Genomic DNA, 16,886 nt, shown 5'->3' with positions numbered 1-16,886 from the left:
GGTTTCACCAGGGAGGAGCTGGCGGAGCGCTGTATCATGAAACAAATGGATGGAATCTGAGTCAGAACACTGGTTCACCAATCTGTGGTAATATTTCTTGGGTGGACCTGTCAGGCGACCAATCCAAGTTATGCCTACTGTCTTCTTCTAAGTATCCAACTCAAAGAGAATTTTCATTTCATCCTTTGAACCACATATCCACAGCTGTCATCAACACTTGTTAAACAAGTTTCCTTTCAAGTGCTTTCTGCTATTGCACCCAGCCCTTAAAATCCCCAGATTCATTGTGGTTAGTACATTTACCTGAGAACCACTGATCAGGACAAAAGAAGTGCAGAAGTTTCCTTTATCATTATTAACATCAACAGCCATTTTATCAGCACATTATGTACAGGTAAGTGCAGATTTGCTTGCCTAAAATTCTGACGTAAATAGAATTAACACTTTCCCCACTATGACTCCCACCAAATGGTTGCGGTAAAACAACTGAATTGGAGGGGAATGTAATTTTTCCACAGCAGTTTGCATTTCTTGCCTGGAGACAACTCTATCACATACATGCATTTGTATCTGGGATCTATAGTTTATTTAGTGATTTGGGGGAGTGCTTCAGAAAGCTAACATGCAGCTTAACATCTTGTGAATGAAAAATAATATTAATGTGTGACTGTTTTAACGTGGTGAGAAGGAAGCAGAGAGAGAATATTTTTCTCTCTTAAAGCAAATGGTAAATTGTTACTGGTGGTGATGATGATTATGACTCCCTCATTTATGTTTAATATCTTGTGCTTTCTAAAGTGCTTTCATGAATGTTGCCTTGAATCTCATAGTACCATTGATTCATGTGTTCTCTATATAATATATAAAGCCATGTATTTTATCTGTAAAATGTTCATGAACTAGAATAGCATAACTATGTATAGATGTGTTATTACTTTTAAAGTATCTTACTAGATTATCATTATGTTACATGAATAATGATTATTAATGCCAACCTTTTAAAGACATGCTCTCAGCTCATAAGGAGTTTTCATCACAGTGTATGCAATATAGCAAAATTAACTGAACCTAATTTAAAATATTTAATGTTCCAATAACTGAAATATAAACTCATACCTTACAGAAATATTCCTCTAAAATGTGCACTCTAACACGTTGTTAATCAACTATGCTCCAATACAAAATAAAAATAAATCTATGTAAAAATATGATTATAAAGAGCACACTCACTGTGATAGAATATACTAAGAATATTTTTTATTGAACTAAAGTAAATATTGTTGCATGATTTCTTTTTTATTAAAGATGTTATATTATTTGCAACCCTGATATTTCCTTATTAGTCACATCTTTGGTCCATCAGTAAAGGAAAGGGTGATCACACACACTTAAAAGTGGAGAAGAAACAGAAAGATTGTTTTGTTTTGCCTGTTTCTAAGCACTCCTAGTTAGACAGGATAGGTTGACGACATAATTCAGCGAGTAGCTTCTCAGAGTAAGGCATTAAGCTGATTGCCCAGGAGAGCTTGGAGAGATTTGGAAACATGGTTGATTCTGCAGGTGCATTTGATGAGATCTTAGTTAATCTTGTGGTTGCACATAAGTGTCTGAATGATGAACAGCCGAGAGGAAGAAAGGAAACACTAGAAGTGGAAGTAAAGACTTCAAAACCATATTTTATCAACTTCAATTTTTTTTTTTTGGTAGGATTAGTCCTATAGAAATGGGATGGGAAAAATCTGAGAAGAAAGCTGTTTTAGATCCTTGCCAAGGTAGCATTGAAAGTTCATGGCCAGCTGAGATGGACTCTGCTCTGACCCAATATAGCACTTCGTATCTGTGTGTGTTCTTTTTATACAATAAGGACATAATAAATAATATAGGATCATGATCATAGTTTTAAAAATTACGATAACCTTAGGCATCAATAACTTCTAAGACACTTTTTTCTCCTCTCCTCCTCTCTACCCCTACCTGGCAAAGTCTTCACTTATTGATACTGACTTTTTCACTACCCATTGATAATGGGAGGGAGCTAGATTTTAAGTATAGATGACTCAGCACCAAGCATCATAACCCTGAAAAATAATTTCATAGCACAGATCCAGAGAGGTTCAGTCATAAGCTTTAAGGTAAGCTCATAGGCTTGACTTCCTTCCTCCCATCCTTCCTTCCCTCCTTCTTTTCTGTCTTCAAATGTCTTTTGCTACCACTGTGCATAGATTGTGGAACTTCTGGGGGTGAGCAAGAGGAAAGAAATAAAGATTTGGAATGACCGTGGCTTTTCTAATATATCTTTCTTTTTCATATTCTTTCCTTGCAGACCAGTCACAGCTTCTCGGACATCTTTGCCACTATGGGTGATTGCCCTCATTGTGTTTGGAGTGTTGGCAATCCTGGGAATAGCTATTGGTCTCCTGGTTCATTTTCTGGCAGTAGGTTGGTAAAGAACACATTTTTATTTATTTCAACTTGTAATCTTCATTTCTATTTCTACAAGACAAAGAAACAATTGCAAACAACAAATAATCTCCTTTGAAAATGGCCATTAATGACCCAAGATCCCAGAAATAAGAATTGTTAACATTTGACAAACAGCATATTACAGACATCTTTTTGAATATACACAGGTGAAAGAATGTGTGCTATATAAAGACATGAATGTATAGATAGATAACTGGTAGACAGGCAGAAAAAGTAATCTACCAAGATGGTATCAGATGTGTTACTTTATAATTAAAATATTACACTTGTTGTATGTGATGAAGAGAAACCAAAGAATATTAAATTTCTTCATAGCAAAGATATTAATAATAAAAAGTCTTCTTAACATAGATTTTAAAAAAGACATTGAAAAACATGAGGGAAATCAGAGTCATTTTAAAAAATCATGTGTTTTACATGAAAAGATGCTCAACATCACTAATCATCAGAGAAATGCAAGTCAAAGCCACAATGAAGTATCACCTCACACCAGTTAGAATGGCCATCCTCAAAAAATCTAGAAACAATAAACGTTGGAGTGGGTGTGGAGAAAAGGGAACTCTCCTGCACTGTTGGTGGGAATGTAAGTTGGTACAGCCACTATGGAAAACAGTTTGGAGGTTCCTTAAAAAACTAAAAATAGAACTACATAGGATCCAGTAATGCCACTATTGGGCATATACCCTGAGAAAACCATAATCCCAAAAGAAACATGTACCACAACGTTCATTGCAGTACTATTTACAATAGCCAGGATATGGAAGCAACCTAAATGCCCATCAACAGATGAATGGATAAAGAAGATGTGGCACATATATACAATGGAATATTACTCAGCCATGAAAAGGATTGAAATGGAGCTATATGTAATGAGGTGGATAGACCTAGAGTCTGTCATACAGAGTGAAGTAAGCCAGAAAGAGAAAAACAAATATTGTATGCTAACTCGTATATACGGAATCTAAAAAAAATGTTACTGATGAACCCAGTGACAGGGCAAGAATAAGGATGCAGATGCAGAGAATGGACTGGAGGACACGGGGTTGGGGGGGCGGTGAAGGGGAAGCTGGGACGAAGTGAGAGAGTAGCATAGACATATTTACACTACCAACTGTAAAATAGATAGCTAGTGGGAAGTTGCTGTATAAGAAAGGGAGATCAACTCGATGATGGGTGATGCCTTAGAGGGCCAGGACAGGGAGGGTGGGAGGGAGTCGCAGGAGGGAGGGGATATGGGGATATGTGTATAAATACAGCTGATTCACTTTGGCACACCTCATAAGCTGGTACAGAGTGTAAAGGAACTTTATTCCAATAAGGAGCTTAAAATAAATTATATGTTTTAACTTTAGACATTATGTCATTTATATCCTGCTATGAAAAATTAAAAAGTAGGCAAACTTATACTTCTCAATTTTCTCTCACACTTCCCAGTAGTTTGTTACCATATTATTATTTTTACATCATCAACATGTATACCATTTCATTTTGGTTTGTAATCATAATGACTACAGTTGTTTAGTTTTGAAGAATATGTATATTCATATTCAAATATTCATACTCATATGCTCACCATTAATCCTTTTGTGATGACTTTGCCATGCACGGATTTTTTTTTCCTCCTAAGCTACATATATTCATAGTTTAAAGAGTCAGATTGTCACAGCTTTTTATGAAAAATGCAGCTTCTCCTCCACTACCCTTATTTCCCATTTCTCAGAGGCAACCACTTTCAACTCTTTATGTTGATTCTTAATATTGCTGTACCCGAATTTTTCAGTTATTGGTATTATCTATTCACTTTCTACTGTGGATTTCATACTCATTCACACCCTGGCTGCATAGCTGTTGATTTGGGATTTCCCTTCAGCAACATCCTGGGAATTGCTTTCAACTGTCTATTGGGTTTAATCCCCTAATTCCTGGATTCTGTATTTCCTTTTTTATTATTTTATTCACTCAGTTGTGGTAGAGTGTATGTTCCAGAAGGTTTCAGGGAAGTTTACATTTTTGACAGCTCAGCTGTCTGAAATATCTTAATCTAATCTTAACCTTAATTAATAGTATAGAATTCTAGGTTGAAATTTTTTTTTCCCTCTGAATTTTGAAGATAACACTTTATAGTCTTTCTTTTATAGTTTCTGTCAAGAATTCTGATGACAGTTTGATTCTGAAGCTTTTGAATGAAACCTCTTCTACACCCCCACCTTCTGAAACCTTATTGGATTTTTTTCTTTGTCCCCAGTATTTTGAAATTTCACGGAAATTTAGTATAATCTAGATCTTACTTTTTTTCATTGTGTTGGAATTTAGTGGGTCCTTTCAATCTAGAAACTCATAAACTTTGGTTCCTGAAAACTTTCTTAGACAATTTCTTTGATGATTTTCTATCCTTTTTACTCTCTTTCTGAAATTCCTGTAATTGGATATTTGGCCTCCTAAATGTGATCTCTAATTTTCTTATCTTTTTCTTTCTATTTTCCATTCCTTAGTATTTTTAAAAATCACTTTCATGGTCATTTTCTCAAGTTTATTTTCCAATCCTTCTACTGAGTTCTTTATTTCTGCAGTTGTATATATAATCACTATCTTTCTTATTATCTAGATATTCCTTTTACATAATATCTTGATTTTATTCTTCCCGAATCTTCTCTGAATATAATAATTTGTTTTAATTTTTAGTCTCTTTCCTCTAAGATTTTCTCTTATTTTGGCAGTATTTCATATTAGATACTTGTCTCAAATATATGTTGATATTTCAGCTTAGTGTCTGCTAATATTTAAGATTGGGGATTAAATTGCTAACTGAAGCTCTCTATGAAAGAGGTGTCTGTTGATAACAGCTTTAACTACAGGCTGTACTATTTAGGTTGTTTCGTTGAGAGAACCCAAGTTTTCGGTATATTTAGGTATTTTCTATTGAACTGTTCGCAATTCCTAGATGTAGAAAAATCTCTGTTTTGCATGGGTATATTCTGCACTGGGGGAAAAATTGGGGGTGGCAGGAAAGTTCAGCATATAAATTTTTAGAATGGTGCACATGCTTTAAGTTTCCTAATCTAAAAACCTTGATGGTTGGATAAGACACTGGGATCTGATTGTTGCAACTATTTACAGTTCTTTGAATTAAGCCTTCCCTTGTTTTTTGGTCTTTTTCTGGGCTTAGAGGAAGGAGAATGTAAAAGAAGTGCTTTTACTCTGTCAGCTTTAAATAGAGTGTTCTCTTAAACTCTAAGCACTCAGTACAAAAAATACAAACAAACAAACACAAAACAAAACCTAAACCATAAAAAACATGTGTGTGTAAATTGTAGGTTTTCTTTACAGAAATAAGTTGTAAGTAATCAAGTCATAAAAAGGTTGTAAAACAGTTCTTTCTGCCCCATATCTATCTTTCGCAATTTGCATTTACATTTGGACTACTTACAGACTTGAGAATGTTAACCATAAGGTGCTAGTATGCCTTATAGATTTTTGATCCCTAAGGGGTTATTTTCATCTCATCACATACCAACAGAGTACAATGGGTATATTGACAGTGATCTCAGCATACCGAGCAATCTCAGTGGCTTATTAGGCTTGTAGCATAGAATTGAATTAAGAATAGAATACTTAAGAATTGATTTCCTTGTTCTAGTGTATAGTTTCTTAGCTTTAAATGTCTTAGACATTAAATGTTCAGTTTATTCACTGGCTCTGGGAAAGTGCTCCATGCTGTTGCAATAAAATCAGTTTGTATCTTGCCAATTTATTAATTTATACTGAGGAATAGTCATGGCTGACTAATTATTGTAATAAGTAGAAATATTTAGAAATGTAAATAGAGAACTGAAGGATGCATTGTGAACAATGAATTATGAAAAATAAAGTTGAATGGTTGCAAGGTCTATCTTTCGCTACTTATGGTAAAACCCAGTACACTACTGTTACAAAGCCTGATCTCCTTGGTAAATTACCCATGAACTACAGACAAGCTAACAGCAATTAACAATGCTCATTCACAAATTATTATTTATAAACTACACATTTTCAGCATTTTAAAAGAAGTTTCCAACTTCTTTTCCCAACACCTTTCTCATTGTAAAATATTTCTACCACATTTATAATGATAAATCATATTTTATTTTAATTATGGTGCCTCCCTTTCTGTATTCATATAGAACTTGTAGTTGAACAATTAACTTTATCATTTAATCGCATCCTTATTAGTACCTCATGTAATTAGTAAATCATGTAATGATTTTATCCATATTGAGCCTGTTTCTTCCACAAGACGGTCTTTAAAGGCAATGATCATATTGCAAAATAATATTAACATTTATTTAGTGCTTACTATATGCAAGGCACTACTATACGGTATCTAGCATATTTCTAGATGCTTAATGTCTATCATATATTAGGGGTAAGATGTACTATATATCAAATAGTATCTATGAAAATTTAGGAAGGAAATGTAATGGATTAGATGTAAGCTTCAGAGTCAGATCAAGTATGATCCTTGGCTTTTTTTTTTTAAGCTCTTTATTGGAATATAATTGCTTTACACTGTTGTGCCAGTTTTTGCTGTACAACAAAAAGTGAAGCAGCTGCATTTATATATATATCTCCATATCCCCTCCCTCCTGCGACTCCTTCCCACTTTCCCTATCCCCTCTTGGCTCTTTTTACTAGCTGAATGATACTAGGTAAATTACTGAATATCTCTGAGACCACATTTCTCTTGAAAAATGGGTATTCTTCATATGATTTTTATAACGTATCTTCACACAGTAGATACTTAATAAATGGTAACTATTTTTATTTATAGTTTGACAGTTGATTATTCTAGACAAAAATATCATTTATAGTATGTCCTGTCTGTCCCAATCAGGATGTTACTCTTCTTTCTGATCTTTGTCTGATATATATCTGCTCTATTATTGGTCTTATAAATACTTTCCACAATGCTGAGGTTATCTAATCAACTGTGCCAGAAAGATTCACAGGGTTTATCAATATCTAATATGAGCATAATGTTTACTAGTTGGTATTATTATGTAATATATATCTAGATTTGAAATCCATTTCACTTAAATAATTATTGGATCATTTCTTTATCTCACAGAAAACAAGACCTACTATTACAAAGGTAGCTTTAAAGTGCTGGAAATCCCATATAATAGAAATTATGAGAGGGAGACATCACCAGAAAATAACAATCTTAGCAAAATTCTCGAGACTAAGGTAAATTAGTATTTTTCTTATATTTAGCTCATTGTTAATTCTCTAAAACATAAACATATTACTGGAATTTGATGTTTGATTCTATGTTCTCTTTAACAGGTGGCTGATGCATTTCAAAGTTCTAGTATTTACAGACAATACATCAATTCTCAAGTCATCACACTGGTGTAAGTAACTAAAAACAGAAAAGATATCAACCTATCACACATACCATTAGCTTTCAAATACTACTATAAAAAATGTCTGCTGATATATTACAGTCATTAGCCAGTAAGTTACTGGTAAACAGCCTTATCCTAAGCTAAATGTCCAGCTAATTGTTCAGTGTAAAACTAAAGCAAAGTTTGATCTATTTAGTTGAGTTAATTAGCTCCACTGAGAATAGATTATTCCTTAAATTAAGATGACTCATCTCTCCAGTTTTTATAGTTTTTATGTTCAGCAAATACTAGATCATCTCTTAAACCAATATTTGACAGTCTAACATTTTTCTTTAGCTATAACATACCCTGCTTTTTCATGTCTTTCTACTTGCAAGTTAACTAAACACCTTGGGGAACTGCTCTACAGTTTTTTTAGGGTAGAAAAGAACATATCTACACCAGACTTTGATGCCAAGGAAATCCTTCTAGCGGCCATAACAAGAAGTAAAATAGCTACGCTGTGTTCTCTGCATGTGGGTTTGCAGTACTACGGACTAGCTGACAGAGCCCTGGAATAGGAGTTAGACAACCTGATCCAGGCTTTGCCACTTAGTAGCCCTAGAGTCTTGGGCAAGTCACTATATCACTTTGACTCTGCTTCCCTGTCTATGAAAAATTGATAATAACACACTGCCTTCCTCATAAAAATGTACTCAAGATCAGAGAAGATAATGCATGTGGAAATATTTGCAAATAAACATATTTCCAATAAAGGCAGTTATTGCTTTTACCTTCATCAATGCCACCAGACTGTGTCTGCCCTTCTTTCCCTGCTCTTGGAACTCATGGGGACTCCTGAAATTGCAGAATGGATCAAGATCTCAACTAGAATTAATCTTGGGAGTCAATTTTAGTAGTGGAAACAAATGGAAGGCTAAAACTAAAGGGTATCTCTGAAAGATGACTGCAACCACCTGAAAGCTTCTGCTTTGTTTTCCCATGTACGTAATTTCGGGTATCTATAGGAAGTGTAGTCCCACTGGAAATGATGGAGAGGCTACAAGGCAGAGGTTTTCATTTTGACACACCTTGCTACAATAATTAAACTTGTATGAGCTGAGTGCTACCTGAGAATGGTTATTGATTTATATGCCCAAAGGTAATCTCATCCATTGGAAAGATCTAAAGCATAATAATGCCACATCAAACACTAGCCTCAGAGCTGCTTGACAATTCCTACATGGCCATTAGCCAGCCTCTTGAGCTGCACACCCGTTTTCCAATACCAGCCAAATCTGCCCTGAACACTACAGTCAGGTTAATCTTCCTCAAGCATGGTGTTGTTCAACAACTTCTCTTTACTGCTACCCTTTGGCTAGCATTAAAATCCTCCTCTGGCTAAGCCCAGCCTCCTAGACACTGTTGTCACCGGCTGACTGGGCATAGAGAGACAGAGTGCATAGTATTAAGAGCCTGGTTAGAGAACCAATTGTACTGTATCTGGATCTTAGTTTAGTAGCTGTGTAATCTTCAGCCCATTAGGTAGCCTCTCAAAACCTCAATTTTTCCTTGTCTATAAAACTAAGATAATGACACCTAAGCAGCAGGGTTGTTGTGGAGACTAAGTGTGATAATAAATGTGATAAACATAGTACCTGGAACACAGCAGATCCCCAATAAATGCTAATTAATATTATTGCTATCCAGTTATCCTGGAGTACTTTTCCTTCTTTGCTCTGCCTGATACCAATTTTTGCTTGATGAGAATTAGTAATACAAATATTTTAAGGTACAGTGTGTATGTCACCTCTTCCATGAAAATTTCTCTGACCCTTTAAGTAAACTATGACTTGTCGTTCCTCTATTTGCAGGTAAGATAAACATCTTATGGCTTGCCTCATCTATTACAGTCATTTGTGTACAGGTCGTCTCTCTTAGAAATCTGAAAACTTCTTGAGAGTAGGAACGATGTTACAGCCACCCTTGCATCACCTAACAGCACCTAGCCCAGTCTCTTGTCTGTAGCAGTTACTCAATAAATGATTGATGGATATATGAATAAATGATCCCAGCTTTTACATGATACTTCTACCCTGTGCCTCAGGCCTTTCCTAGTTTTTAAGATGTGTAGAACCACTTATTCTCTAAACTAAACAGCTATATCATACTGTCATTAAGCAAATGTAGGCAGATGGATGATCCTGTGATTAACCTACACAAACCCACAAAAGAGCAGAAGAAATAAAGATATGAAAGATCAAGGAAAAAAAGATAAAAAAGCTGCTTTTTAGCAACACATGAAACCTCTATCGTGTTTTTAGTCCTGATGACAACAGTGTGACAGCACATATATGGCTGGTATTCAAGGCTCCCAGATCAATGAAGGAAAACCCAAGAAGAAGAATTGAAAGCATCTTACGTCAAATGCTGAGGAACCACTCAGGATCCTTGATTACAGATCCTGATTTTCTTACACTCAAGGGTAAGCTTACGTATTAGACGGAAGTAGCGTAACTTTTATCTTTTTATCCCTAACATATATCACAAGCACCAGGCACAAAGCTGATCCTCATTATTTCTTTTAATGAATAAGTCACTGTTTTATGTCAGAGCAATAATTTGTATACTTCATTATTAAAAACACATTTAAATCATAATAATGCCCCACCTTAAATTTAGTTCTCTAGGGAAAAAGCTGCTCTTTATTCTGAAGCAAATAGTAAGACTTTGAACAATCCTTATGGTAGTGATGTGTTCTTGTATTCTTTTCATGATCTCCTATAACTTTCAGAAACAGGATAAGATCAGCCATTATAAGACAAGTCAATTTTTAAAAGTTATTTTTGTTTATTGACAGGAAGCAAGTTCACCTGGGGGTCTTCCTGTTTTTCAAAGGAAAGATACTAGCAATTTTCCACTTTAGATGGTATAGAATGCAATTCTAATTAAATAAAAAGAAGTCTCTCATGTGGAACTATGAAGGTAGTATTTCCATGTCATACATTCATATATAGTAAAAGAAAAATTCACATAAGCCAATATTTTCTCCTTTCTATTGACATTTTATCCTGAAATTCAAAACTATTTCTCTCTGGACCTACCATCTTACTTCACTGACCCCAGGGTCAGTGAACTAATGCTACTCAGTAAATTTACTATGGGCTTTTTCTTCTATTTCAGAAATCAGTAAGGCCAATGCTGAAAATATTATCAACAACCGTAAGTTCAGATACTTTTTAATTAAATGTATGTGATGATCTAAAACATATCAGTCAAAAGTTGTTACTCTTGGCCAGGCACAGTTCTAATTGCTTTACATGTAACTCATTTAATCCTCACAACCATCCTAGATAGGTATTATTATTCCATTTTAGAGATGGAGAAACTGAAGCATAAAGAAGTGAAATAATTTCCCCAAATTCATCCAGCTTGTGAGTGATGGGGCCAGAATTCAAACCAGGGAATTTGGTTGCGGAGCCCATGGGCTTAAATGTGTCTTTATCTGCCTTGCACAGCTTTCATATTCTGCAAGTGCTGAAGTGACTTGGAGATCCTATGCTGGGTAGGGAGGTGACCCAGGGGCTGCTGTGATTCCTGTGCAGATTACATTCTGTTCCTTTCAGTGAGAGCCATTGTCAGATAGAACCATACAAGAATAACTCAGCTCACTGCTGGCTTTGTACTCAAGTAAACAGGATCTTCCTATTCTCAACAGAATAAAACTGACTCTTTCTGACAGGCTGTGGGAGACGAGCAAGGATGTCAGCCACATATGATAGAATCAAGGGGGGCTCCACTGCTCAAGAAGGAGAGTGGCCCTGGCAAGCAAGTCTCAAAAAGAACGGCCAACACTACTGTGGGGCATCTTTGATCAGTGAAAGATACCTGGTAACTGCAGCTCACTGCTTTAAAAAGTAAGTTCATCATGTTGCTCAAGGCTAGGGAGACTGAGGTTCCAGTTTACACCTGTTATCCCAGTGTAATCACCAATATCATTCCTTTTCATTCTCAAGTGTCCTGGTTTGAAAAAAAATTATGTGATAAGCCAATCTAAGGCTTTCCTACAATACCTTATCAGTAAGAATGGGGAAAGTCATTCATTCCTGACATTTTATTTCTCACATGATTCTTCTCTCTCATCACTTCATACTCCAGACATCCCAAACTACTTGTAGTTGCTAAGACACATCCTGCTTCATACCGCCTTCCCGCTCTGCATCTGCCTGTCTCCTGTTCTTGAATTTTAGGCAAATATGACTCAGCACTATAGTCTCATCAAAAATGCTACTTTTCCTAAGAAATATTCCATTCCCTAGAGCATGCAGATTTAAGTCCTCCTGTTTTGTGATCCCCAAAATTATATACACAACCATTTAAGCAATTGTAACTGCCTGTGTTCATGCCCATCTTTCATTAGATTTAAATTTCTTGAAGTCATGGACTATTTAATTTCCACATCCTAATTGCCTTATATAGTGTAGGTGTAGGGACTCAAGATTTTTTAAAATGAATTAAAAAATCAGATTGTATCACTGATAGATTATAAAGCAAGGAAATGTCATTAATGTCATGAAGAGACTATAATAGATGTAGGTTCTATTTCTATTACTCTGAAATAAATGCAAAATACATGATTTTTGTTTCTTTAGTACACAAGATCCAAGAAACTATACTGTCAGCTTTGGCACCAAAGTAAGTCCTCCCTATATGCAGCATTATATTCAACAAATTATTATTCATGAAGACTACATCAAGGGTGAACATCATGATGATATTGCAGTTATAGTGCTTACTGAAAAAGTTTTATTTAAGAACGACATACATGCGGTTTGTCTTCCTGAAGCCACACAGATTTTTCCACCAGGTGAAGGAGTTGTCGTTACAGGATGGGGAGCACTTTCATATGATGGTAAGTCAAGTTTTGAGTGAAAATTTAACATATAAGGTATAAAAGCAACAGGAAAAATAAACTGATTTAGGTACAGAATGAAAGGAATCATTTACGTCAGGATGCCCAGTACTCCCAGGAAATCATTCAAGGAACGGTGCATATGAAGTTATGACTTTGTGAAGTGCCTTGGTTTGGAACATTCCAAAGAGGCCCATTTGCCTTTAGAAACTCCTTAACCTGGAGAACCTAATTAAGAAGGTTCTGCTGCCCACAACATCTCCTAGGTACGACTGTACTGCAGTTGTTTCATGACCCAGTATGTTATCTGTTTTAGATAATATTCTATGCACACTTGAAAAGGATGTTTGTTCTGCTGTTGTTGAGTGGAGTGTTCTGTGGATACCTGTTATATTAGTTTGGTTTACAGTGTTGCTCAAATCTTCCATATCCTTGTTGATCTCCTGCCTAGTTGTTCTATCTACTATTGAAAGACGGGGTATTAAAGTCTGAAATATTATTGTCTATATATATATGTTATATAATATATGTATACTATTGTCAATTCTAGAAAGTCAGAATATGATAAATAAATATCTCAGTCTCAATCTCTGTAATTTCTTGTCTTCACAGATATTAAATATTTATTTAACTGACAAAGAAAAAGATTCTGCCACAAAGATGTAAGAAGAGAGACAGGGACATAGAAAGGCAGCATTAGAAAGATGTTTCAAATTATTCTTTAAAAATTTCTTTTTCTTCGGTTTGAATGAGGGAAAGGGGCTTTTTCATTCTAAGAAAAGGCAAGAGTCAAATATAAGTCTTATGCAGAGAGGACAAAACTAGTTTTCCATCCTGCTCTGTTACAGAGTAGCTCTATCACTGATAATGTTTACTTCCTTTAGGTAAATACCCAGTATTACTTCAGAAAGCACCTGTGAAGATTATTGATACAAACACTTGTAATGCTAAGGAAGCATATAATGGTATGGTGGAAGACACAATGCTGTGTGCCGGGTACATGGAAGGAAATATTGACGCATGCCAGGTAAGTCTGCACACCATTCATACTGGGCATATAGTATATAAGTAACTGCTATTATTTTATGTAAATTATCAATATGAAAATAATCCTATGCTTCAATTGATTTACTCTTTTACAGTCCTGTCAAACTCCCTCTGTGCTCTGGAACTAAAGTAGTTCTCCGCTACATGAAACATGTGTTTATAAGTGTTTAACAAACACGTGTTGGACTTACTCTGAGTCAGGCACTTAACTGAAGTCCTTTACAAATATTAATCCATTTAGTTCTCATCACGACCTTGTGATGTAGGTGCTATCATTACTATCATTTTATTTTATTTACTTATTTTTTAAATGCAGTTTTTTAAAAATTATTTATTTATTTATTGTATTTATTTACATATATATTTATGTATTTATTGGCTGTGTTGGGTCTTTGTTGCTGCACATGGGCTTTCTCTAGTTGTGGTGAGTAGGGGCTACATTTCATTGTGGTGCATGGGCTCCTCATTGTGGTGGCTTCTGTTGCAGAGCACAGGCTCTAGGCACGTGGGCTTCAGTAGTTGCGGCACAGGGGCCCAATAGTTGTGGCTCACGGGCTCTAGAGTGCAGGCTCAATAGTTGTGGTGCATGGGCTTACTTGCTCTGCAGCATGTGGTATCTTCCTAGAGTGGGGCTCGAACCCATGTCCCCTGCATTGGCAGGCGGATTCTTAACCACTGCGCCACCTAGAAAGCCCCAACTCTCATTTTATAGATGAGGAAACTGAGGCAGAGGAGGGTAAAGTAATGTGCAAAAGGTCATACAACCTGCACGTGGGAGAGCTGGCATATAAACCAAGGTAGCCTAACATCACAGTCCATACTCTTAGCCATATTTCAATAAGGTCTCAATCTCAGAAAATGTTTAAATTACTTCTAGCCTATTTCTTTTACTTTCTTAGCCACTTCATGGCTACAGTTTTGTTACATATCTCAGATGCTAAGCCTGGTATTCCACGTATATTTGTAATATACGTCTCCCAAAGCTTTCTCATAGAACTCTTATCAGTTCATGCCTTCAGAGTTCAAGTTTATCCCAAAAAGCCCCAGGGAATATAATCTAGTCAGTCACAGCAGAGGTTAAGCATGGTGCAGGGATTTATATCATACACCTTCCTATGGTCTCTATGAAACATGAACCACAAACTTCATCTGGGTTTATCACTTTGTGTAAGTAAAGTATCTGAAAGTAAATTCTCATAATGATAAATATTCTTTTATTTAGGGTGACTCTGGAGGACCACTAGTTCATCCCAATTCCCGAAATATTTGGTACCTTGTTGGAACTGTGAGCTGGGGAGCAGACTGTGGTGCAATCAATAAGCCAGGCGTCTACACCCGAGTGACCTCCTACCGCAACTGGATTGCCTCCAAGACTGGCATCTAAGAGAAAAGCACCTTGTAGCCACCATCTTAGGTCATTCTTGCTTGTTACTCCTAAGCCTTATTTAACATGCATTTTAAATTAGTGTGTATAATGGCTGTTTTGAAAGAATTGTGATCCTCAGAGAATATTTATGAACTTTAAGCAGACTCTACCAGACAAAACAAAAAGTCTCATGTTTAGTCGAGAAAAGCCTAGTTAAAGAAAGTGCTTCTATCAAAAATGTACTATTTGTTTTCTATTTCATGTACCCACATCCTGCTTATCTCACCACAGCATAACACGCTTGGTTTTAGTCATTCAGACATTCTGGAATTGTGAAAGTATGCCCTTGTCCATTGCATGTTGGCAAGCAGCTCTGTGAGAGACTGGAACAAATACACTCTGAGGGCTGGGCTGGAACATGCGGTATCTGCCTTCATTTCCAGCTTCTGTGGAAGGGATGTAGCTGTGAACTAAATCTGGTCTGAATTTAGGCATAATTTATAGTCTGCTATTTGCAGTGGAGCCTTGATCAACTCTTGAAATCATTGTTTAAGAATTTCACCATCAGCAAAAATAGCCAAAACAACACATTTTTCACTTACAGAGACCAGGTACACTAACCCTGCAGTGGTCATATAGATTTAGGTGGAGATTCTTTATTTGTAACATATACAAAAAGAAGTAGCTATGAACCACGAAAATGTTGTTTAATTGAAACCAATTTAAAAGCAGACTCTCTTTGTTCAATATGACCATTTTCTTTCTTCTTTTCTTTCTTTTCTTTCCTTTTTTTTTTTTGGTTTGTTTTTTGTTTTTTTTCTTGAGTCTTTTACAGATGGCCCTTTCTCTTCGCTTTCTCTGTTATTCTTGCCACTTGGTCCACAGCTTGGAAGAGGGCTCCAGGGTGCTTAAAAAGCTACCGCGAGGCTGGAGGGAGAGGCTCAGGCAGGCCAGAGGGACGCAGTGGGTGGGGCCCGCAAAGGGCCCTGGGCGCTGGAGGCTCTTCGTCATACTTGAGAATGATGCCAGGCCAGGTTCATCAGGGCTGAGGCTCCGCAGCCTGTGGAGTATAGTCAGGTGATCCCCCATAATCTGAATGAATTTCAGCTGCAGGTCTACGAAGTGGATCTCCAGGAAGCACAGAGGTGACAGGCAGAGCCTGGGTGTGCCTCCTCTCCCAGGCTAAGGTGGCTTGCATGGTGGGCAGGCTGCTGTCCCACGCACCTCAGAATGGCTTCTGGACTTCCTGGGCTTGGTCACCACACAGATTTTACATCTTGTCTCCTTCTTTGGCCTTATTTTTATTCATTAGGCTTTTGACAGTGTCCTCAGTTGATGGTGGCAGGTTTTGTAACTGATTTTTCTATAAAACCAGTATCTAGGTCCAGTTCCTTTTCTACTGGATCTTTTTTGGAGTCTTATCTTTTCAGTTTTAAGCTACATATTTTTTTCCTTAATCATTCATTCTCAGCCACAAGGTTATCCACATGCCTCTTTAGGTCTGATAATGTGTGTGCTGGACTTGTTAGTTTGCTCTTTGATGATCTTATGATATACTCTGAGGCTTTGTTTCTAAGAGTATGTGGACTTTTTGGTTCACTCATTTTCTCAAAGAGTATTGGGTCCTGTCAAAAACAAAAACAAAATGCAACAACCACAAAAGACCTGAATTTATGGCATGCACGCCTTTTAGGAAAGGCCACTCTTCTGAGAA

The 16,886-nt window shown here is 36.4% G+C and overlaps 1 protein-coding gene across 1 annotated transcript; it reads left to right on the top strand.

Moving 5' to 3' along the window:
* The first annotated feature begins 301 nt into the window (after positions 1–301).
* Positions 302–15,895, top strand: LOC130850460 (transmembrane protease serine 11B-like protein). Its single transcript, XM_057730035.1, has 10 exons — positions 302–394; positions 2,324–2,439; positions 7,589–7,707; positions 7,807–7,874; positions 10,172–10,332; positions 11,031–11,069; positions 11,590–11,764; positions 12,500–12,759; positions 13,644–13,786; positions 15,029–15,895. Exons 1-10 carry the CDS (start codon positions 387–389, stop codon positions 15,188–15,190), a joined length of 1,251 nt encoding a protein of 416 aa, XP_057586018.1. The 5' UTR covers positions 302–386; the 3' UTR covers positions 15,191–15,895.
* The last annotated feature ends 991 nt before the right edge of the window (positions 15,896–16,886 follow it).

The sequence above is a fragment of the Hippopotamus amphibius genome, chromosome 3 (assembly GCF_030028045.1).
Source record: "Hippopotamus amphibius kiboko isolate mHipAmp2 chromosome 3, mHipAmp2.hap2, whole genome shotgun sequence".
NCBI classification, from domain to species: domain Eukaryota; kingdom Metazoa; phylum Chordata; class Mammalia; order Artiodactyla; family Hippopotamidae; genus Hippopotamus; species Hippopotamus amphibius.
This window is presented reverse-complemented; position numbering and strand designations above follow the sequence as displayed.

Coding starts and splice junctions, on each gene's coding strand:
- LOC130850460 (XM_057730035.1), top strand. Junction 12,760..13,643: donor GGGAGCACTTTCATATGATG/GTAAGTCAAGTT, acceptor TACTTCCTTTAG/GTAAATACCCAGTATTACTT. Junction 13,787..15,028: donor GAAATATTGACGCATGCCAG/GTAAGTCTGCAC, acceptor TCTTTTATTTAG/GGTGACTCTGGAGGACCACT.